The sequence below is a fragment of the Periplaneta americana genome, chromosome 16, assembly GCF_040183065.1.
Source record: "Periplaneta americana isolate PAMFEO1 chromosome 16, P.americana_PAMFEO1_priV1, whole genome shotgun sequence".
NCBI classification, from domain to species: Eukaryota; Metazoa; Arthropoda; class Insecta; order Blattodea; family Blattidae; genus Periplaneta; species Periplaneta americana.
In genome coordinates, this window is record NC_091132.1 from 110,853,558 (window position 1) to 110,879,937 (window position 26,380).

The 26,380-nt window shown below is 35.4% G+C and overlaps 1 protein-coding gene across 8 annotated transcripts in view; it reads right to left on the reverse strand.

The window, feature by feature from the left end:
- Nucleotides 1-26,380, reverse strand: part of Mmp1 (Matrix metalloproteinase 1) — an 87,220-nt gene that overhangs the window by 22,332 nt on the left and 38,508 nt on the right. For all 8 annotated transcript variants that reach the window (XM_069812751.1, XM_069812753.1, XM_069812754.1 and 5 more), the window contains exons 2-5: nt 16,319-16,448; nt 11,385-11,492; nt 3,600-3,905; nt 1,518-1,841 (exon numbers count right to left, since the gene is read on the reverse strand). In XM_069812751.1, coding sequence (XP_069668852.1) covers nt 1,518-1,841; nt 3,600-3,905; nt 11,385-11,492; nt 16,319-16,448 — 868 coding nt within the window. The remainder of the gene's footprint in view (nt 1-1,517; nt 1,842-3,599; nt 3,906-11,384; nt 11,493-16,318; nt 16,449-26,380) is intronic.

Below are 26,380 nucleotides of genomic sequence, written 5' to 3' on the forward strand. Positions count from 1 at the left end.
TGGAGCATCAGGGACCAATGAAGTGTCACAGATTAGCAGAAACATGCCAGCATGATAAAGGATTGGGCACCGGGAATTGCCTTCATCCCTATTTATTAAGGGACAAGTTCTTGCCATAAATCTACGCTTCGAAACTCACGGTTTTACTTTATTTTTCAAGAAAGCCATGCTGAGGATTCTTATCGCTTATCCAATACTATTTATGGTAGTTAACAGACAGTGTATGCGGGATGACTTAAGGAAAATTGAAGTTGTTTCGTATCGGAGTATATAGCACGTGCCGCGTCTTTCGTCTTTTATGTACCTGGCGAGTACAGCAGCGTACAGAACGAAGGAACCCCGGTCCACATTGCAACGCAATGTGTGCAGTTGTGTTATCCTGCTCAAGTATTTAGTACGAGCATTTGAATAGTGTAGTGCTGATCCATTCATAATGTCGCAGTCAAAACGTTAAATTCGCTCAGAGATACGAAATTCAATTAAGAAGTACGAGAGTGATATTTCATGTATTAACGAAGACAATATCGTGTGTAATTATGTAAAATTGAAATAAAAACCAGAACAACTCAGGCCATAGAGAAACATTGCAACAGTACATCGCACAGGAAATGCGTTGAAATGAAATCTAAGGAACCATCATCATCATCATCATCATCATCATCATCATCATCATCATCATCTACAACATCATTTAGTTATGCGGGTCTAACGACACGTGCAACATGATGCTCAGTACAAATATTCCTCTAAAGAAATTGAGTGATCCCCATTTTAGAGGTTTTCTTCAGAAATTCTCTCGATACAAAAACTGTTTAAGCGATAGGCGAAGACGATTCAGCTTCGACAACTTACTGCAACGCTGGTAATTGCATCAATGATGACGAGGACTGTACCTTGCAAGGTATGTACTACAATACGTTATTTTTCTCTTCCTTCTGACTGTACGGAGATACAGTAGCATGTTGACGTAGTCTGTTTACGTTTAAAACCTGTTCAGCCAACGGTCTGAATGAAAAAAATGTAACATATAGTAAATGTGCACCTACATTCAACGATGTTATCCCGCATCCACTGTCTAGTTATTAGTAATGAAGGTTAGAATTCCTCTGTAGTTCAGTTTCTGAGACATTCATTTCTCGAGATCGTAATCTGAACGGATACAGGCAAATTATCCCTGCATATTTTGAAGAAATACACATTGTAGAAAAACTTAACATCGTCAGACCATATGTTGCTTTCTGCACCAGCGAGTAGTTCGTAAGTTGCTAAATTATTGCCACTTTTATTGTTAAACAATACTCAAACCTTCCTATTACACGTACCGGTACTTGAAATGTAACTATGAGAACATCGAGACTCGGAATAAATTTAAAAATCCCACCACTGTGTGGCAGCACAGCTTCCGCTAACGGCGAGAACACATTCGTTAATCGTTTCAAATCCCGAAAACAAGTGTTCTGTACTTACTAATTCTCTCGCCGAACGAACACGGAAAGCTATGCAAATCATTCACGAACCTTTAAAGGCGTAAGTGACGCCTTCCGCAGAGTTGAAGAGCGCGTCGACAGAAGCGTCGTTGCACAGTTCGGGGTAGTCGGGGTCCGGACCCGCGTCGGGAGCCTCCGTGGTGGTGGGGGGTTTGCTCTTGCCAGGCGTGGGCGCTGCGCTGCGCGTCTTCTTCCCGTATAGAGCCTGGATGCCCTGGATGTCGTCAACATCCAGCTGGAAGTGAGGTTCGTAGCCCCGATAGAAGGGGGCCATGAGCGCCGTCTTCACATCTGAGTGCGACAGTCCCAGAGAGTGTCCGAACTCGTGTGCCGCCACTTGGAACAGATTCGTACCTGCGAACGAGAAATGATATTGGTATTTTATTTATAGCCAGATTCTTATACGAGTTATGTGTTATTGTTGCTACCTCTCGTCACTGGAACTCTCTGCTGCCTGAAGTCAAGGGCTGCCGAACATTGAAATCTTTCAAATCCAAGTTAGAAAATTATCTTATGACGAGTTGCCAAACTAACTTACTATTATGACAAGATTTGCATTGCATACGTATTCATATTTTTTATGTTCTAGTGATATTTAACTTATTTTATGCTCGACCACGCCGAAATGTAGTAATTATACACCTGGTAGTAGCCCTTTAATGCACCTCATTAAAGTACACTTATTCATTAAAGTTCAGGTATTCAGCCAATGACAAGTCACCTTTGTACCGTTATAAAACCGCAAGTATCGATTATTCTCGGATATGCAATCGAAAGACAATTAGCGAAAAGTCACGGAGGCTGGAAATCCAATACTGTCGCAGAAGGTTATGTTCTGTTACTATAATAATTAGCGTTAATTGTAAATAATATTCAAATAAATTCAATTTGTCATCTCGTTTTTCAATTCTAAATCAATTTCCAGGTTATATCAAGCCTAATGTTCATGTTATTCTCTAGATTATGTCAAGTCAATGACATTCGTGCCTCGGAAAAAATCAATACTTTCGCGTCTGCGCACATCTCACAATTCAGGTCAGTTCGCACATAACCATAACATGACCTAATTTTGAATAATTTCAAGTTAGAAATATGGTCGAGCATAAAAAGTCGTATGAAACTTGCCTATAATGATAATTAAGACGCTCGTATGAAAATTATGAAACTGGCTTGCGCTCGTTTCATAAACAAGCATACTTGCGTCTTAATTACTACCATTATAGGCTCGTTGCATAATGTACTATTATCTTTTTGTTTTGATATTTTCCGATAATGGTATATCTATAATGTGATAAGTTGAGCTATATATAATCATAATTTTCCTTACTGTATGTACCTAAAAATATTGTATTCATTGTATGCTTTATACTGCACTATTTTATTACTACTATTAGTATTATTACTATTCTTATTTTTTATCATTATTATTATTATTATTATTATTATTATTATTATCAATAATTGTATTATTTTTTTATACTTTGTATGTCTCATTTATTTTGACCTGCTGTTCACATTTTATTATGCTTTTTCCTTTCTTTCTGTATGTTATATATTATGCCTTATTTCCACTTACTTGTTGTTTACATTTTATTATTATTATCTTATTCAGTCTTGTGTGTAAAATTGTAGTGTACTTTGTAAATTTGTAGTGTTTTTTGTAACGCAGTTTTACTCCTGGTTTAGTGTTAGAGAAGGCCGTATAACCTTAACTCTGCCAGGTTAAATAAACCATTATTATTATTATTATTATTATTATTATTATTATTATTATTATTGTTATTGTTATTATTATTTTATTATTATTATTATTATTATTATTATTATTTAAATTACTTGATTTTCAAAAAATCTTAAATCAGATAATATAAAAAACCTAATACTGAAAATCCCAATAATAATAATTAACAAATCTAAATGTTGACCTTTATTTTAAATTACGGATGCTACCTGGGGTAAATTGAGAAAAATGTACAGTAACTTGCCTAAGCTACTGTACGTAGCCTACCTCCGAAAGGCTGTGGCACATTTTTTGTTAACATCCTGCATCAGGAAATAATGATTGTCACGTGACTGTTGAAGGTAAATGCATGTAGTGTAGACTAGACTTACCTCTGTAGGTGCCAATGGACCAATTCTCAGCGTCGTCGAAATGAGCGTCGCCACCGTACACGGGGAAATAGGCGTGGGCGAGGGTGCCCCCGGGACCATCGAACGGATCGCCGTCACCATGCTCTCCCTTTTCAAATCTGATTTCAATGTGCACTTGTCCTTTTGTCTTCCTGGTAAAGTTGAGGTCGGTCTCATCCGCCCAGACTTGAAAAGCCTTTGCGAGTTCGCTGTCCACTTTGCTATGGTCTAAGTTTTTTGGATACTTCGAAATTTTATACGTCAGTTCCTTTACTCGCCAACGACTGCCTGTAACACACAATTCAATGACATTGCTCTTATTGACTGTCATCCACTGTGAGAATCAACAAAACATCCTCACTGACATCAACATCGAGGGACAGTACTGCTATCTTTAGTTTAGTGTAGTTTAGTTTAGGGAAATAGCATATCTAACGTTAGTGCGACCGTTAATGGAATACGGAACTACATGTTGGGATCCCTATAGATTATATCAGGTAAATTCGTTAAAAAGGAATCCAGTATAGGGCAGCGAAACTTGTTAAAGGTAAAAGAGAAGATGGAAACGATACTATAAAAGAACTTAAATGGGAAACTTTGGAAAACAGACGTAGGAAAACTAGAATAAGATCATTGTATAGAGCACATCTAGGTCAGAAAGCATGGGTAGACATAACGGCTCGGTTAGAAAAGCCAACGTACTATGGTAGGAATGATCATGACTTTAAAATCAAATGTAGGAAACAGAAAACGGATGTAGGTAAATTCTCATTTTTAAATAGAACTATAAATGATTGGAATGACCTACCTGCAGCGGTCTTTGAGGGCTGTCCTTCCTTCAGGAGATTCAAGAATAACTTAAAAAGTTGTGTATAAAGTGCAAATTAAAATTAAGGTGACATTTAACATTTAATTTTTTTTAAGGTGACATATATTTATTTAGCCTGACGAGTTACTCCCTTGATTTGAATTGTAAATTATTTAAAAATAGCGTGTAAGAGGGCCTTAGACTAGAAATGTTTAGCTTAAATGTAGTTCTGTTTATAAGTATGCATAAGGGTGTAATTATTTGACTTATTTGAACTGTTGTATCAGTGAAGCGTGGTGAGTCAGTGAAGTTATGGTTTTACAGTGCAGTGAACAGTTCCGATCAGTGATAATTTATAGCGTCAATGAAATATGTTCTTTAGTGTCAGTGAAATCTGTTATATAGTGTCAGTGAAACGGGTCCTAAAGTGTCAGTGAAATGCGTCATAGTGCCACTACAGTGAGTGAGATGAGAGTAAAGTGAAAGACTATTGAAACTTATGTAAGGCCTATACATATGTAGGTTGTATTGTAAAATTAGGTTATTTTATGTTGTATTATTAATTATAATTATTGTGTTAAATTGTATTGTATATTCTTATTGTATTGTGTATTGTGTAATTGTATTGTGTATTGTAATTTTATTATGTATTGTTTATATTGTGTATACTACTGCCACCGGGTGCTTGCCCACTTGCAGTGTAAATACATACATACATTTCGTTCTCACTCTTGTCAATACTAGAGATCTGCAATTTAATGGTCATGTAGTGAGCGCGACGGAAGACTAGCTTATCACATACGCAGCCCGTTTGAGACTTTTCTGTCGAGATTCAGATCCAAGTCAGTGAATTTATTATTTAACATTCTCTGTTGAAGCTCGCTTGAAATCCCTTTTGTGCATTTCACTTCAAAACAATTTTCGTAACACTTAAGAAGCCATGTTGAATCTCTCGTACACTACCTTTAACACTTTAACATAAATAATTGATTAAATGGAAATCTTAAGGCCCATTCACAATGAAAATTAAACATAACCGTAACATAAACAGAGAAGTTTGCGCCCAGGGTACCAAATGGGATCATTCACAATGATTCACATTAGCATTGACATAAACATTACCGTAAGACGTTAACATGAAAGTTTGCAAACTCCAAACCTTCATGCTTATGCTTACGTGATTTGCAAACAGAACACAATCGTGGAGCGCTGAAGTATAGGACAGAATATGAGGAAATGGCGTCGTTATGTTTCCATGGTTACCAAGTATGTTTGCGGTTATGTTTATGTTCCCATCGTGAATGATGGTATGACTTCTTTTTTTTACTGTAACGTTTATATTCTTAAGTTAACGCTTACGTTATGTTTAATTTTCATTGTGAATGAGCATTTACTCGTGTTAATTGTGTAAGCATGTGAGGCTTACAGCTGTTTCGGTGCTTCTTCACACCATCCTCAGCGCCTACTAGATCTCGGCGTCATCTCGAACTTCGCTGCCTGTTGTGTGGGTGCGTTCGATTGTTGAAATGTGGTGTCAAATAGTGTGTGTTGAGAATTTGATCAGGGTGTGTTTTAATGTGTCTGTATATTTCATATTGTTCTAGTGTGTTGTTGAGTTTTTGGTTTTTGTTACTATTAAATACGAGAAAAATTCGTACCGGCATCGGGAATCGAACCCAGGACCTCTCAGCTCTGCGCGCTGAGCGCTCTTGCCAAGTGAGCCATGCCGGGACACGATCCACGGCGCCGGCTGAACCCCTCTCGTCATGCTATTTTACGGCCTTACTAACTGCACTTCTCGTATTTAATAGTAATAATACAATAGACTAATTCATATTAGTCGTGTAATATTCAATGAGGTGGGCGAGACCTCATACATATGAATATTTGATGTATTTGGTTTTTGGGTTGTATGTGTAGGATTTCCATGTCTGTATTTATGTTATTGTATGTGTGGTTGGCATTAGTTATGTGTTCGGCATATGTAGATGTATTGTGTCCTCTGGTTATTGCTTTAATGTGTTCTTCGTATCGAGTTTGGAATGATCTGCCTGTCTGTCCAATGTAGAAACTGCCGCAACTATTGCATGTAAGTTTGTATACGAAGTTCGAGATGACGACGAGATCTAGTAGGCTCTGAGGATGGTGTGAAGAAGCACCGAAGCAGCTGTAATCCGCACATGCTTACACAATTAACACGAGTAAGATCGCCATTTAATCAATTACTTAAGAAGCATTAACAGTACATTATGCAACGAGCCTATAATGGTAGTAATTAAGACGCGAGGATGTTTGTTTATGAAACGAGCGCAAGCGAGTTTCATAATTTTCATACGAGAGTCTTAATTACCATTATAGGCAAGTTTCATACGAATTTTTTATGCTCGACCATATTTCTAACTTGAAATTATTCAAAATTAGGTCATGTTATGGTTATGTGCGAACTGACCTGAATTGTGAGATGTGCGCAGACGCGAAAGTATTGATTTTTTCCGAGGCACGAATGTCATTGACTTGACATAATCTAGAGAATAACATGAACATTAGGCTTGATATAACCTGGAAATTGATTTAGAATTGAAAAACGAGATGACAAATTGAATTTATTGGAATATTATTTACAATTAACGCTAATTATTATAGTAACAGAGCATAACCTTCTGCGACAGTATTGGATTTCCAGCCTCCGTGACTTTTCGCTAATTGTCTTTCGATTGCATATCCGAAAATAATCGATACTTGCGGTTTTATAATGGTACAATTGTGATTTCTCATTGGCTGAACAACTGAATTATAATGAATAGGTGTACTTTAATGAGGTGCATTATTCTCATTGGCTGAACAACTGAATTATAATGAATAGGTGTACTTTAATGTGGTGCATTAAAGGACTGCTACCAGGTGTATATTTCTACATTTCGGCATGGTCGAGCATAAAAAGTTAAATTAAACTGGTCCGTAGTTTTTAAAATAAGATGGTAAGTTGAAAAATTGCATGGTGATTCGAAAATCTTTCTTAAATAACATTTTTACTTTTCTACTTCGAACAGGCACTATTTTATGAATCAAGCACATGCGTTGATTACACACCTTAAATGAAAATATTTTAGGCCTATTAAATACCATTCTCTGTTACAAGGACAAACTGAAAGAGATAATAACTAACCAAGATAAGTCTGCTATACAGTATGTCAGTTGTACAGAGAAAAGTATTGTTGTCGCAGGTTTGATCGTGGAATAAAGACAGAACGAAGGATAAATGATTCATATTTTCACGTCTCCTGTCAACAGACTTCACTAATAATGAACGAACAAAGCCTGTCTCATTTTAAAGTCTGGAAGATGGCAGATGGCCATGAAAAAGGAAACCGTGGCTTTATTGTCTTTATATCACGATCAGAACTATATCGAAAACAACAATGAAATAATCACTAGAATCATCACAGCTTAGTACTTCCTAGACTTTCAAGGTGCATATTGCTTTATGAACGCGTCTTGGAGCGTACGCTCCTATAATGCTCTTCCGGGCAATTCAGACATTTCTAGCAATAAAATTTCATGGTAACTGTTGCGAATCCGGAAACAGATGAAAGCAATTTTTAAGTTCGAGTGTTATATAAACATACACTGACCTTGCAGCTTGAATCAACACGCAGCAGTGAAATCATAGACGTACAATACAGTAAATTATATAAAAATTTACAGCGTCACACGTGTTGGTCGGTTAAAGAAATAAAATTTAATTCATTTGGGAGCTGTACTTGAAGGACTGCAAGGAAGCATGACAGTGCTCTGTCGTAACAAAAAGGGGAGAGGATGGTATTTTTTAAAACTTTTTTCCTATTTGGTGTAAAATATTAATCTTTTGTATGTAGAGAGCTCATAGCTGTGGCAACTCAAGCAAATAAAAATATTTTGAAAAATAAAAATATTTGGAGGCCCAAATTTGAAAAAAATATACCCAATGCAGGACTGTACTAAAACCGATATATCTAAACAGTTTTTAAAGATAGATTCAAACAGTTTTTTGCAATGTATTTGCAAAACCATGTTCTACAAACTGTCTGTAACAGAATTGTGATATTAGTCCCTACGTTTGTAAAATAAAGAATTAAAATTTAATAACAATTTTCTGATTTCCTTTCTTGCAAACAAACGGACGTATTTTTTAAATGAAATAAATTAACAAAATTCTGTTACAGAGAAAAGTTTCCTAATAGTCTAAAGAATGTGTGTTCTAAATTTCATGCATGTATCTTTAATAGTTCAGAAATTATATCCATTTTGTCTGGCAATGTAGCAAAAAAAAAATGAAGTTACTGGAAACCGATAAAAGGGGCGTGTGATTTAAAAATCCATAGCGCAGGAAGTTTAAAAATGACGTCTCAACATCCGATAAGGGCACAAATACCCACAAAATGTTATGCAATGCATTCCACACATATCAAAGGGTATTTTAAAGAAAACAAATTTGAAAATTTAATTTACCGGAAACAACAATAAAAGTGGGCGAGTGATTTAAAAATCCATAACGCTGGAAGTTTAAAAATGACGTATCAACATCCGATAAGGGCACAAATACCCACAAAATATTATGCTATGCATTCCACACATATCAAAGGGTATTTAAAAAAAATTGAAAATTTAATTTACCGGAAACTACAATAAAAGTGGGCGAGTGATTTAAAAATCCATTACGCAGGAAGTTTAAAAATGACGTCTCAACATGCGATAAGGGCACAAATACCCACAAAATATTATGCTATGCATTCCACACATATCAAAGGGCATTTAAAAAAATTGAAAATTTAATTTACCGGAAACAACAATAAAAGTGGGCAAGTGATTTAAAAATCCATAACACAGGAAGTTTAAAAATGACGTCTCAACATCCGATAAGGACACAAATGCCCACAAAATGTTATGCTATGCATTCCACACATATCAAAGGCTATTTTAAAGAATTTTTTTTTTTTTGAAAATTTACTCTTTTTCACCAAAAAAATACCATCCTCTCCCCTTAACTACTGTAATTTGAAATAAATAAATAATATTCGAAAAAAGATCGTGACTGGCGATAGGTTTCTATCTTTCAGTGTATCGCTAAACTACAAGCTTAACATTGGAGGTTACACAACTCGTCCATTTAAATGCTGGACGTGACATTGCAATTTGTGAAATTTGTGGCTGATTGTAGTCCAACTTTTTGCACATCCTGTGCACAGCAAACCTCCTCTATTGTTCGTAGAGGTCTGCCAAGGTTTTCGAGGTCATCAGCACTCACGTCATTGCCAATAAATTCATCCCACAATTATCGTCATCATCGTCACTATAGTTGGCCATGATGCGAAAGGATTCTTCTTTTTTCCGCGGTTTCGAACGTGATTGGCTAGCTAGATACATACGGATAAACAAATAGGAGTCGATCTGCAGGAACTGTGGTCCATTGCTAATCAAGCCGCCAGGAAAGAAGGTCGCTTCCGGAATTTGGTCAGGAGCGAGCGGAAGTCATCGGCTGATTGTTACCGGACCAACAGCGAGGGGCTCGGAACCGTTCCGACCGTGTGTTAAGGCTCATTCACAATGAAAATTAAACATAACGTAAGCGTTAACTTAATAATATAAACGTTACGGTAAAATCAAGAAGTCATACCATCATTCACGATGGGAACATAAACATACTTGGTAACCATGGAAACATAACAACGACGCCATTTCCTCATATTCTGTCGTATACTTCAGCGCTCCACGATTGTGTTCTGTTTGCAAATCACGTAAGCATAAGCATGGAGTTTCGAATTCTGGGTCTTCTCAAACTCTCACTTCTTGTCACCGACGCCATAAAAAGTGAACTTAAAATTTGAAAGATCTAATTGTGATTTGTGAAGCAAGACAGATACGTGTGCCCAATTCTACGACATTTCTTATTGTAATATTTAAGAAAATCATTAGGGAGAGGATGCCCTTTATCACCTACTCTATTCACCATCTACTTGGAGGATTTAGTTAGTGAAAAACTGTTTTCAGAACATGGAAAGGATGATAGTAGGAGGAAAAAGAATAAATTACATAAGATTTGCTGATCATATGGCAGAAAAGGAGATGATACTGAATGAACGAAGATAAATGTAAACAAGACGAAGACCATGGTTATCGGAAGAAAAATAAAGAAGGTAAAAGTGCGAATTCGAAATGAGATAGTAGAGCAAGTAGACAGCTTCAAATACTTGGGGTGTACTATAAGCAGTAACATGAGCTGCTGCCAGGAAGTCAAAAGTATGATGATAATGGCAAGGGAAGCTTTTAACCTCTGTGGACCTCTCGAAAAAGAGCTAAGGAAGATACTAGTGAAGTGCTTTGTGTGGAGTGTGGCATTGCATGAGGCAAAAACATGGGTATTGCGACGAAGTGAAGAGAAGCGACTAGAAGCATTTGAAATGTGGATATGGAGGAGAATGGAGGATGTAAAATGGACACACAAGAATAAGAAATGAAGCTGTGTTGGAAACAGTAGGTGAAGAAAGAATGATGGTGAAATTAATCAGGAAGAGAAAAAGGAATTGGCTGGATTACTGGCTAAGAAGAAATTGCCTACTGCAAGGAATGAGTAACGGGAAAAGAGTTCGGGGCAGAAGAAGATATCAGATGATAGACGACATTGAGATATAGCCTATAGATCATATGCGGAGCCTAAGAGGAAGGCAGAAAATAGGAAAGATTAGAGAATGCTGGGTTTGCAATGAAATACCTACCCTTGGGCAGAAAACTATGAACGCAAAAGTAAATCACGAAAAACCTGAGGTCGGATTTTTGAGATCCTGTTTGTTTCCACTTCACTAAAATGGTTCATTTATGAAGTAAACAGAATGCTTTTGTTCTGAGTATGAGGGACTAATACTAATATGTTATTTTACGGGTCATTCGGATTTTGGTTTGGCAATAAGCAGGAGGACACATACCTTGCAGTGCGTATCTCTTGCTACGGGAGTCACTGCCGAATCCCACCTTGTCTTTTACTCCGCACCGCGGGAGACTCATGGTCTCTGAGGTCTCCCGGTCCATTACACCTGAAACATAGTAATTATAATAGCGTGTAAATAATAATAATAATAATAATAATAATAATAATCATCATCATCATCATCATCATCATAATCTATCCATACTTCGATGTCTTGGATATACTATGTTTATGTGTTTCAAATCGAATTCACAGGCCTAACAAGTATTCAGTAACGATTTATTATCAAATACAAGTTACGGATTATTTTCCAACAAAATTAATAAATTTATTACTCTTTCTTAAGCTGTAACATTATTCTTCCTTTAAATTATTATATAGACTATTGTCCAATAAATACGAGTATTTTATGCTTTTGATGGAATTTATATCATTACAAATTCAGGGGTATTCAGGTTTGAATTCTGAAATATTCTTTCGGACTTCGTTTACGAATGGAAAGTTGATTCTCTATAACAGTACAAGTTTATGAGTTCAGTACCTTTAGGAAGAGTTCAATTCGAGTAAAAACATTGTGAAATACAATATTTAACCAATATGGCCCAGTTTCACCAACCCTTGTTAAATATTTAACATGTCGTTAAGGCAGTTTAACAGTAAACTTAACGGAAGAGATGTTTCATCAACTGTTGTTACTGCTAACATCATGTTAAACCCACTGTTAAATTAACATAGCATACTCCCGCAGTTAAATCCTTAACGTCCTGTTACAGCGTGAATCATGGCTGCCAGGGAACATATGTTACACGCCGCATTATTATATCGAGATATATTTGCAGTGAAAACAATTAGCTGCAATCACTACTTCAGCATTTTTTGTTATTCAGAATAGATATGTTCATAAATACTAAAATGATTGATATTAATATTAGCACTGCATCCACAGTAAAGAGAAGATATGTGTTTATTAACGTAAGCATTTCTGTGATTATTATTTCGTATTAATACTCAGATATAATTGCAGATTTTCAAAACGATATTTCTTTATTTCACTGATTTAACAGTTCACATGTAATTATGACCAATGACGTGTGAAGATATGTTAGATATATAAGACATGAAAATAATGTTTACGCTTATTCAGCATCAAAATTATTTTCATTTTCTATTGGTTCTGTTTGATCCTGGATAATTGAAAGAATCTTCGTACAAATATCAACTTTGAGAGTGAAAGTACCACCGTCAGTTTTCAAATGTTCCACTGTATCTTGTGCATGACCCGTCTTAGCATTTCTTTTAATATTTTTATAACATTGATTTGTTTCATAGTTTCCGTTTTCACATCCAAATGACAATTGAAAATATTTTGTTAAAGAGACCCATGCTTGTTCCTTTTCCCTAATGAAAGTTCCATCACTAGGTTTGAGTTCAATTATATTCATATAATTGCTAGATCTACTAAAAATAATTATATTTCTCATATGAGGTAAAATTACTGCTGCTTACACTTTCTTTTTCTCGATATCCGTTGTAATTATGTTAGTCTCCAATACTTACATAATGTAAAAAATACAATTCTCCGCTAAAACAAATGACTACACCAACTAAGGGCACATTCAGTAAACATTCATACAATCACTGCTTCTTTGATTCCTGTTACATTACTCTTAACATCACTGCACGTTTAATGATGGTGCAGAATGTTGCAAGAGATCCATCTTAAATGAAAAGAGTTCAAGGTATTTTTCAGTTCCATTTTTTTTTTTTTTTAGTGAGAATATATTTCGGAACACAAGCAATGACTTCTTTTTACTTCTTGTTCTGAAATACGCAGGTTTTTTAATTGCATCACACAATTACTTTATGTTTCATCAAAATTGTATGCACAGGACCTTCAAAATTACTTGAAAATAACAGAACGAATAATAAATATTTATTAATTAAAATCTTAGCATTTATCAAGACAGCTCGTAATGAGATTTCATAGTGTTACATCAACCGAAAAGAAAATGTTTAATTTTGTTTAATTTAGAGAAAATTCGACAGCTTCTATATGCATATAGGCCTACTGCATTTATCAATTTTGTTTATTTTTAAGAGATTCTCATCTCTCATCTCTGGAACTCTCTACCACAACATGTCAGAGACTGTCGGACATTGTCTAGTTTCAAAAATAAATTAAAATTGCACTTTTTCAATTCAGATTCCTTTCAGTTATAAGCCTTTTTCTCTGCGATAGTTTTGTAAAAATGTTGGCTATATATTTCTTTCCTTCCGTTCCCCTTTTTGTTCTCTTAATCAGCCGATGAATTTATTAGCATAGGCTTTTTATTGTGAATTTTATTTAATATTCGTATTTCTTTTCTTTTTTATTATTAATTTATTACATTCCATTTTGTTACATTCTACCTTACTTTTTCCATATTAACCATTTGTACTAAATGAGTTGCCTTTAATATATTCCAATTTATTTTACTTTCTTTTTTCTAGTATTGTATAATTTTCATGTTGTTTAGTGTCGATTTTATTATGCTATTATTATTATTATTATTATTATTATTATTATTATTATTATTATTATTATTATTATTATTTTGTAATATGTTAGTATTCTGTTCTTTAACTTTTTGTTAAATTTCACTGCTTGTATACTTTGTGACCTGGTAGAGTGTAAGAAAAGGCCCTATGGCCTTAACTCTGCCAGTATAAATAAATAATAATAATAATAATAATTATTATTATTATTATTATTATTATTATTATCATTATTATTATTTTTTTCTTGTGATTTATAAATATATTTAACTTTTAAGACTACAGTACTTTAATTAATATTCTAAAAATTCTCATTTGTGAATGTCATTTTTTTTATTTTATGTTACCAACATACAAGTCAAGCTTGTGTTAATATATTACTGTGCTATAAACTGAATATTTCTATTCGTAATTTTTTCCTCGAAATCACGTAATATTATTCTACTTTGCCAATTGCATTTTTCTGAATTTTCTCACAGTCCTCATTGTTCTGCAAAATATAAATTTCACATTTTACATATTTCCGACATTAATCCTGTTCCACTCTACATCAGTTACAAGGCATAGCCTACATTATGTAGCCCCGTTAAGCCTAGAGTTACCAATAAAAAGAATCTTCAGCATGTCTGCTTAATTTGCGGTGTTGGTAACTCTGCACCGAGTCTTCTTCTAACATCCATGTCACGTGCAAAGCGATGAGACACTCCCACAACTATTTGTGCTTCTTACCTTGCCAATCGGCAGTCATTGCCATTCGCTGTTGGACAACGGATACCAAACACAGGCACAATGCTTGTTTTATAATTTACTTTGAAGACTACTTGCTCCTTCATTTAATTATTTGAATTTGTATATATTTTTATTTTAATATTCTTATTATTTATTTATTGCTAGTCTTGACGTACCAAAATCTAAGGCAAATTCTAACGCTGTGTAAATATTATGGTTGTAGGTCGAATTTCGCTTAGGACATAGATGTTCGTCTGTTAACAACATAATACAAATATTCTGTGTTGCCATGATGTAGTCAGAGAAGGCTTATCGCGTGTGTGCATAGTCAGTTTCATAAATCATGCCGGCTTGGCTGGACCCGGGACGAGTCCATTGTGCGCACTATATATAGGCCTACAATGATTGTCCTAGTCCGACAGGAGGTCTGGATGGCAGGCGTTTATTTTTCTCCTTTCGTATGTTCGCCATTTGTATTACTTTTCTTCCTCTTCATTATTACTTATTTATATATTATGTATTCTTGTTTCGTTATTGTTTGTTTGAATTTACATTTTTATTCACTATAGCAAAATTTATTTATTCACTCTACTCATGTATTTTATTTATCATGTCTAGGGACCGGTTTTTTATGAAATTACATATTATATTCCTTTCAACCTAACCGTATATAAAAATAACAAATCTTTGCGAATCTTGTAATTACCATTAATATATTAAAATTTGATACTACGTATTTTTACATATTTACCCCACATTACATATTATGGCTTGATATTACATAAATCTACATATTTAGGGGGTTTATTCATTTTTACTTCTGTAAAAGGGGGAAAAAAACTTCCGTTAGGGAAGTTTACAATTTGAAATACACAGATTTAAAAAGCCTTTTTACGTACCCAAGAAAAGATATATTTCGGCACGAAACACAACGTCCTTAGTTCCAGGCAAACAACAGTTATCCTATTAAATGCCTATAGTTTTAGGTTTTAGTAGGTACTTTGTTTCTTACAGAGAGCAGCTGAAATGCATGTGTCCCACATCTCCTCTTATTTTATCCTAATCCAGTAAAGCGAAACAGTGCTTGCAGTACTGTTGTGTCATTCACTTCACCCAGTTCTCTAGTTCTAGTGCAAGTGAGTTTATCTACTGCTTTTAACTAACTAAAAAGGCCCCTGTATCTTCAATCCTAACGACAAAAATAAAATCATGGATTGCGATGGACGAAGCTTTCACTACAGATGGAAAAATAGTAATGTGTCAAGTGTGCGGTATAAAAGTCGGGTGCTCTATGAAATCACAACTGGAGAGTCTTACCTATCCTATACCTGCCAGATATTGATATTAAATATTTTCATGATTTTATATAGTTTGGTACATATTCAGCTTATTTTTCTTACATAAATATGTACATATTTCACAATTTGATATTACATAAAAACCCGGTCCCTACTCATGTATTTTATTTATCATGCCACCCGTTTGTTGATTAATGTAGATTATATTTATGCATGGATGCATCAAAACGAACTATAAAACTTGAAAATTCTAATGAAATATGAGACTTCCATGATGATTGGATACCATCATTTGGTGGCCGTTATCCGTGCAACATGGCAATTGTAAGATGGTGATCGTCAGGTGTGCAAGACTCCTTTATCTCATTACCTGTGATATTGAGGCCCGCGAATGCTTGGAAGTCCTCGATTGCTTTCTTCATAGTTTCTGCTGCGATGAGAGTCCCCGAGCTGGGATTGCGGAACGTGGGGTTCATATACCCGAACTGTGACAGGTAGATCTGTAACGAGACAAATACAAATATCCATGTGAGTAAAAAAACAATGCACGTGTAATCAAAGACAATGAAGGTCAAAATACATCACTGGAAACTTAGTTAAAATGCACCTAACATAGCGTTAATTAATTGTAAGTTAAAAGTATGAATTGCTGTTAAAAATATTGCGTTTCTTCAACTTTACATTTCACATTTTAATATTCTGTTTGTTAACTCTCTGTTAGGACCAGAGATTCTAGAGTTTAACCATAACCTATAACCAAGTATAGGCTCACTTCTGTTTTCTGAACTCTGACAATAATTGCGATTCTCGCTTGCTTCCATTGTTTGATTCAGAGAGGACAGAAGTCTTTCTATGTATTCTCTCAGGTTTGATATCTTCTTCTTTCCTCGTCTGTATCACAATAGCGTGGAGCGGCGTATTGATATTGCTGTTATGAAATGGAAAACACTGGAACAAAAAGAAATCGTGGGACTAATTTCTCTTCGTTCGAAAGAAACCTTCTGCTGGAAATTATTTCGCAGTATAAACCAATTAATGAGAATAAACAAACCACTGCCTGCTGGATCGCATCATATAGCTGCGAAAACGGCCTGCTCAATTAAAGTTATTTTGCCGCTAGGTGGCAGGCAGTGCCCACCGCTATTAACATTATCAGTATATGCAAAGTCATTACCTGCCACCTAGCGGCTACTCGCGCATAATCGTTGATTGGGCAGGCAGTGTAAGCAGTCATAGGATGTGATCCAGCAGGCAGTGAAACAAACAAACGGATCTAAGTTGAAAGCGAAAAGTGAGGCTTGGCAGAAAATAGGCTATACCTTTGTATGAATTTCTGTTCTGTGAAACCACAGAAATCATCCCCTCTATTTATGTATTCATGGATATCATTTTCTAAATAATCCAGATATACAAGTTCAGCATCTAACGCACCAGCCATATTGGATACTTCTATGATAACAGAGAGTTAAATGATTTAACTGCATGAAATTGGGCAATTAAATTAACATAAGTTTTAACAGCCTGCTAGTTCTAACAGCAGGTGAAATGCTTCAACTGTTAAGTTTACAGTTAAAATGGAATAACACACTGTCATAATTTAACAAAGGTTGAAAAAAAACCAGGCCTTGGAGTTCCTTCAGTAATGCTACTATACGAGTTTCCATTCATTTATAAAGCTTCACTTGATTTTCTTCATTATATTAGTATTGCGAGCGTTACTATTGACTTATAAGACTCTGAGTTTCTTCACTACTCGTGTTTTTAAACTTCTTACGTTGAAATAAAAATATTATCACTGAAAAGCTTCAATGTCAATGATCCTTTATCATCACATTACCATCTCACTGTCTTTAAATAACCTCTACATTTGAAAATGAACGTTATGTAAAGAAGTCACTTGCCATGGGGGTCGTCGCAATGCCAGGCATCCAATGAAGTCAGCGTAGGGTAATTAATATCACTAACATCGGTTCCTAGAGAAAAACTGCAGCATACTCCGGAATATTATTTCACAAATTTCTCAAAGATCGTGCGCCATTGAAGTGGGCAGAAAGCAGAGGAATCCGTCGCTAGGGAGTGTTCATATTTGTTAATGGCACGTAGTCATCTGTTCGTGACGCAACCTTGTTTACATTGAAGATAACGGCGACAAACGCCTAGTTACACACATGATAAGTCCGCTGTGAAACATAGCGCTATTTTATCTTATTTAAACAATTTTGAAACTCGTTTTAAACAGCTGTCTATCACTAAGAAATCAACTGTACCTGTTCTGATGTGCTGAGAATTTGTAATTTGTACAAAATAGGACAAATTATGTTGGCCTACATAATTAAACTGTGTCGTAACAGCCCTTGCAAATATTATTTGCTTTACTGTGTGTACGTGTATATTTTCAGGATTTACTTTTACTTCTAATTCTTGGGTTGAATCTTGACGAGGAACTGATATTTATTGCGATATCCTGCGTTTCCTTAATACTCGTAATTAAGACTTGACGTCACGCTGATCAGGAAACCAGCAATGTTGAAATAGTAATGATAATTCATTTAAAATGTCTTTACAACTGCATATGTACTTTATAGATGGTATACGCATGATAAGACGATAATATTTCTATAATGGAATGAGAAAACTGGATTATCCGGAGAAAACTGTCTCCACAGCCACCTTGACACCAACATTTCGATATCGAACTCCTGGTTTTGCTTTAATTTTTTTTAGCTGACTATGCTAATATTTTATTTATGAGCATATTATTTTGTATCTCACTGGTGAAAAACGGTCAGCTTAGTTTACACTTTATGGGATTATTAATGAAGAAATTGGCTGCAGATAAGCTTCGCAATTTTCATGCCTATAGTGCTGCATTATGGCTCTAACTACACCCTATAGCTAAAATGGTACGAGTGCATTACTACTACAGGTAAAAGTATATTTTTCTGCCGTTTATATGTCTTAAAATCGTGAGCAATGAATGTTTGTTTTAAGCTTTATTTTGTTGTAAAGAAGTAGGCATACAGTTCCAGAAAAAAAAATGGCCCGCCTTGAAATTTCCAAGTTCCAGATCCAATGCATTGCGCATGCTCAGTGCTCCAAAGCAGCGGTACACACGAGATCGCGTTGGCAGTTATTGACATTCATTGCAATTCTATTGTTGTCTTAACCCGAAAGACGTTTGAAAAGCTGTCATGAAAATTGATATATTCTTAATAATATTGTGAAATACCTTCCTGTAATACTACTCAAATAATACTGGGTTGAAAACCGTTGTTAACTCGTTGTGGTGTGAATCGTGCTCTGCAAGAAGCTTCAAGAGGTCGGGACATTTTTTATTTCACGGATTGTACATTTGAAGTCAAAAGCTGCAGTATGTTCCACGAACTTTAAGAATAAAATATGCGTTTTTGTAATAATTATGTTCATGGAAATAATACCTACTCTTTTGATATGTGGGATATTATAATAAATATTTAAATGTTTCTGTAACATACACGGCCTTTACAATCTTCTTTTAAACTACGTTTCCGCACCTCCTCAAATATTCCATTATTTGATGATGATGATGATGATGATGATGATGATGATGATGATGAGGATGATGATGATGATTAATAATAATAATAATAATAATAATAATAATAATAATGATAATAATTGCAACATAGGTCAGAAATCAGTTCAACAAAATAGTCGAAGCTTAATAGGCCTGCCTAATCTCAAATTCATTTCACTATTGTTTTACAAAACAATCATCCGAGGTTTTGCTATATTAGCTAGGATTTAAAGTGCATTTAACGTGCTTCACAGAAATCCGGTTGTGTTCACAAAGCTTTTGTGAAATTAGTTAATCAGTGTCACATGATATCACGAACAGTCAATCTTTGCACAGTGGTTACAAGGAGGATCCTTGCTATCTTCATAAAGCAACACCCACAACACCTTGTCACATGGCTTGCTGAAGCACCAGTTATACTTCCTGTTGTACTGACGTATTACTCATGCACATCTCTTTTGCAAACATTTCAATGAGTGCGATAATTATCTTTGTTAACTCATTTCGTTTCAATCTACTTCATATTATTGTCGGTTTTAATATTCAGTCGTTTTATTCCTGGTGATTGTTGGGTTACCATTGGTTACTAGAGCCTTTTGTTTGAGAGTCCAAACAAGGTTGAGATAGGTAATGCAAAACCAGAGGCTAATGTATATTTGCGGCAGCCGTGGCGAAAATGTAATCGTACGCCGAGCTACTGTGTAGCCTGCAACGTGCATAGCACCTATAGAGGGAGGCGGACACCCGAAGGGAGAGTGAAGCAACTGTCTGACTTATTAACGGATTTTCATTTTCCTTATGTCAAGCACTTAAATATAATTTTATACAGTACAAGGCTACAAACTAATGTTTAGTAACTTAACGTGTAACGAAGAAAGAAATGAACAAGAAAACATAGGACACATTATCACAACCTAAAATTAACTGTCTTCAGAACGTCTCTGCTGCAGAGTTTCAAAATAAGGAATTATGTCACTTACTGCCAGTCGTAGTTGATCACGAAGGTATTTGTCTGTCAGTCGTGACCTAAATTTGGTTTTTACTATTTTCATTGTTGAAAATAATTTTTCACAAACGTAAGTTGTACTGAACATGGCTTCAACAGAGCAAGCGAAAGTACGAAGCTACGGATATTTATTTTTTGGTAAAGATTTGAAAAGTTCAACATTTGTCAAGTCCTTACATCTAGCTTTCATTTAACACCACGTTGTAAATCTGTGAGTTTAAATTGAAGATCTAACCGCATTATTCGTACATCTGCTGAAAAAGGATAATAATAACACTTAACCTTTTAATGTTTCATCAGTGACATGTAGTATAATGCCGTTTTATGTTATACAACCGTTTTCCCGTAATACTTGTGAACAAATCATACATTTAATATTCTCATCATATTTGCAGCAAAAAATGCGTCCTCCCTTCCTACTTGGAACTTCCTTTTTTTGTAGAGGTACATGGTTTCGAGAGAGACATACCCCACTAGCAGGTCAGAGACTAATAAGCAAATGGAACGGAGTTTGATTCAATTGAGTGAGAGGGTGGGGGTTGGGGAAGGCAGGAAGTAAGAGAAACGCACAGCTATCATTGCGAGCCACAATGTGCTCGCGAGTCACGTTTTCGGCACGGCTGATTTACGGCATGCAAAATGAACTCATCCTGAATTAAAAAGGCTCAGCTAAAATTCGTCTCTCATTTCTAGCCAACGTAAAAATTCAGTTTCCTATTATTTGGTATGAGGGGGAGTGTAATGTAATCATCTTACAAAGGACCATATATCAGAAATATATTACCAGGATAGCAAAATTCAAGAACATCTTCTTCGACCATATCTATTGCTAAAAACCAACCAGATACATTATCTGCATTGTGTATTTGTTTCGTATGTTTAAATATAGTCTACTATTTTATTATAACCTCCAAATTTAGAGAGATTTATTTTGCAGAACTGCTGGTAACTGCATTGTGAACGAACCTGTTGTTGGCAGAGTACGATACAGTTGCTGATAACTTTTTAGAACGCAGCTTAAATCGAAGTGTGGGTTGCACTGAATAACACTACAATTTTAGTGGAATGCGCTCTGAAATTAGCTGTGGGTTGTGTAAAAGGACTGACACAGAAATTAGCTCAGTTTTCCACGGCAAGACCGTAGCCACTTTTTATGTCAACGTCTGCAGCATACCTCCGAAAAGGGAAAGTCTAATAATATGCGACCACCACTTATCTTTGTCCGAGCACATAGTAAAGTTCTGAAGTCCTTTACCGTAATTCGTTGAGATTTAGATATCTTAGATTCTCTCCAATTAGGCCTATATGTTTCAAGTGTAAAGTCATTAATATGTCTGTGCATAACCCATCTTTTACAGTACTTTGCAAAATTTACAATAGTGTTGAAAACCATCCTGTATTTCATATGTGTGTGTAAGTATGTATGTATGTATGTATTTATGAGCGTATGTACATGTATGTATGTATTTATGTGTGTATGTATGTATTTATGAACGTATGAACATGTATGTATGTATGTATGTATTTATGTGTGTATGTATGTATTTGTGTGTATGTATTTATGAACGTATGTAGATGTATGTACGTATTTATGTGTGTATGTATGTATTTATTTATGTGTGTATGTATGTATTTAAGAATGAACGTATGTATGTATGTATTTATATGTGTATGTATGTATTTATGAACGTATGTGTATGTATGTATTTATATGTGTATATATATGTATGTATTTATGTGTGTATGTATGTATCTATTTATATGTATATGTATGTATTTATGAACGTATGTACATGTATGTAGTCCCATATTCCTTACTCTTTGTTTCTGTATTGTGGTTTCTAAACCTGCGAAGTACATTTAATGTAGCCTATACTGTATATTCCAGCCTCGAATTGTATTATTGTACCTTACCACTTCTTTACTTAGGAATGATCGTTAAATCCGAACGACCGCTTTCATTGAAGATGTCGTGACTCAAGTATGTAGTACAATCTGTCGATTCAATCATATAGATCTATGATTCCGATGAAGTCCCATTAGAGTGCCCTTTCATCCCTCCGAAAGCGTACTACGCCTCCTCAGACTGATGCCATCTGTACGCTAGACACAGTACTACATCTCGATGACACCGTTTTGGTTAATTCTATTGTAATGATGACAAATAATATAGAAATGAAGAATGACATGGAGAACTCCGAGGCAAATCCTCAGGAACCTTGGCTTTGGCCACCACAAATACGACTCTCTTATCACAGGGATTCGAACCCGGGTTCGCAGTCATCGTTAGTCAACGCTCTGCCAACTGAGCTAGTAAGACGGCTAAGGGTTTTAAACTTTAAGAAAATCAATGCTTAATATTGATGGCGGAGGTATAAACATGTCTTACACGGGATCCGAACTGCAGCTCGCAGAATAATATGATTAACTGGAAAGATAGTGTGGCATGAATGTGTACGATTCGCCTATAAAACTGATGCCGACTTCCAAGAACAAGGAAAATAAAAAATCGTCCTGCTTTGCACTGTGGAGACCGCTGACCTAATCTGGGTCTCGCCGACAGAGGAGTGCTTCTCTTGTTTAACTGATCCGGGACCGATAGAGGTCAACAGTAATGGGAACCATTAGCATTTCTCGGACAGTCCCTGTGCTCGGAGGCAGCGATCCTGCTTCACCCGACTTTCTGTCCATTGTTCTACGACATCAATTGGAGCATTCTGAGAAACTCTTTCGTAATCTGGTAAAAATTGTCTTTCTGGAATGCCTCACGAACGACAGCAGTGCTGTCAAAATCTTGACAGGATATTAAAAGAGGGGCATTGATCGCAAACTGTTTAATCCATAATTTTATAAACATTTTTGGCTTGAACATACTCTACTTATCAGTCAGTTGCATAAAGGCTTATTCACAATGAAAATTAAACATAACGTAAACGTTAACTTAAGAATGTAAACGTTACGGTAAAATCAAGAAGTCATGCCATCATTCACGATGGGAACATAAACATAACAGCAAACATACTTGGTAACCATGGAAACATAACAACGACGCCATTTCCTCACATTCTGTCGTATACATCAGCGCTCCACGATTGTTTTCTGTTCGCAAATCACGTAAGCGTAAGCATGAAAGTTTGGAGTTTGCAAACTTTCATGTTAACGTCTTACGGTAACGTTTATGTCAATGCTTATGTGAATTATTGTGAATGATCCCATTTGGTAGCCTGGGCGCAAACTTTTGTATTTATGTTACGGTTATGTTTAATTTTCATTGTGAATGGACCTTTAGTGATGGAGGTAAGGATGTTACGAAGGCAAACAGCAAAGAAACCTAAACCTGTCTCTTAATATGTGAACGGAAGTAAATAGCTATTTCGCTATCTCAGTAGCATACTGTTGAATAACATTGTTGTCCTATTCACAAAGCAATTTTAGTGGGAATTTTCAGAATAAAATCAGTATTATTGATATAATAATTAAGATCTGCTGAAAATTTAAGAAACATAGAATAAAAATTGTTTGTAAACATTATCTTCATTTCTTACAGAACAGCAATAAAAATCAGTTATGAGTTATCTGTAGTAATGTCACGAGAGGTCTGAGATTTGCCGAATGACATTTGTTAGGACTATTTCGTGAATAAAATAAAAATGTAAATAATAGATCCCTAAAATTCGATCACAAAATGTTAATAATTGTATATTTACGAATACTTAATCTATTCACGCATTGTGAAGTTGAAATAGATGAATATCAATTACTGCAATAAAGAAATTTGATGTTATTATTCAGTAATGCCAATTGCGAAAAGCGAAATACAAGTTTAACAATGTTAATTACATGTACTGCACTTTTCTCTTATTATTATAACATAAATATATTTTCATTATCTGCTGAAATCACAGTTTAATTTACAATTTTACAATATAATTACAGTAAACTGATTAATGCATTAATTAAATGAAGAATTGTTGAAAACGCAGGTATCAAATCTGAATGAAGGAATGTATTTTTTTCAGATAGCCTACAATAGACATGAAATTAGAAGATGAAGATGTAGATGTTTGGGTTTGATATGCAATGATGTTACATACATTTGAACATCTGTTTAATTTCATTCATAAAGTACAAATTGTATAGGCTACAATTATAGGTTAAGTTACCTGTGGGAGCAGGACCAATGTCAGCTGTGCCTTATTTCGAATTACTCATGCTACAGGAAAGCATTTTTATAGCACGACAAACGCATTCTCGCTGTAGTATGTAACGGAACTAAAACTGCATCTACACAGTTCAATATTCCAATCGCGTATGCGTGCAATCTGGGAAGAATATTGAAAGAATAAAGTTTAAAAGGTACGTTCAATTAAGATGCATGAAGATTTTGTGTCTACATGGTGCGCCGTTTTGAACGTCGTCTTCACTGCGTAAATATATTAATTAATATTAAATATCAATCTTGCATTCATTGCTTTAAAGTTCAAAGAAAAGTTTAACCGTGTAGTTGCATCTTACTGTATTCATGATCATCAATTTACGGGGAACAGTTGGCGACAACGACTAAACAAAAGAACGATCATGCGATAAATTGATAGCGATAAATCTAGCTGCAAAAATTATCGCAAAGTGTGACTGTGATTAGTTGGAATTCAAAATTTCATTACACTTCATTGGTCGAAAATGGAATGACGTCATATAAACGAAATAATCACGGAAAATTGTATCAAGTGAATTACTCATAATTTTTTATATTTTGTCGTCTTGATCTTCACACAAGGTTTATTTGCACACAACTAAATAATGTTCGTTACTGTGGCTATGTGGACAGAGCGTACGCTTTGAAACCAAGCGTTCCGAAGTTGAATTCCCGGCTTGGTCAATAGAAGAAGTTTATATTTCATCCACGGGAATGTGTGTTGGTTGTTTTGTAATTTGCGTTACGCCGATCCCATAACCAGGGACTCTGCATTTTCGTGATATCTAAAGGCCCATTCACAATGCAAATTAAACATAACCGTATCATAAACACAGAAGTTTGCGCCCAGGCTACCAAATGGGATCATTCACAATGATTCACATAAGCATTCACATAAACATTACCGTAAGACGTTAACATGAAAGTTTGCAAACTCCATACTTTCATGCTTATGCTTACGTGATTTGCAAACAGAACACAATCGTGGAGCGCTGAAGTATACGACAGAATATGAGGAAATGGCATCGTTGTTATGTTTCCATGGTTACCAAGTATGTTTGCTGTTATGTTTATGTTCCCATCGTGAATGATGGTATGACTTCTTGATTTTACCGTAACGTTTATAATCTTAAGTTAACGCTTACGTTATGTTTAATTTTCATTGTGAATGAGCCTTTAGTGTACGATCAGATGAAGGTGAGGTTTAGTAGAATAAGACAAGAAAGAAGTGATTGAATAATACCAATTTTATGTAAGTTGAAAGCCCATTTTGTGTAAAAATTAGATGTGATTTGATTAGCCTTGTGTGCTGAAAGGGAACGGCACTGAAAGATTTCATCACGACTTTAAATAGACAGCATGATGATCCTGCTGATTATGGAAATACAAATAAAGTCTTCAAGTGGAATTTAATGGGTACTTCACAAGTAAAAAGCAGACAACCGATTTTACCGATGAAGTATTCGTTACTTCTGTCTTATATAATGTAGCCAACAGTTTAAATTCCGTTTTGGAAGACGGTGACGTCATGTGAGTCACGCACCGCAGGGACATCTGATGCTCGGCCTTGAATGCAGAGGGTGCGTGCCCAGCTCAGGAACTCGCCATTGTTCGCATCAGGGGTTCATGACCCGGCAATTGCGACAAATTGCTACCACTTGACCCTTCCCGCCCA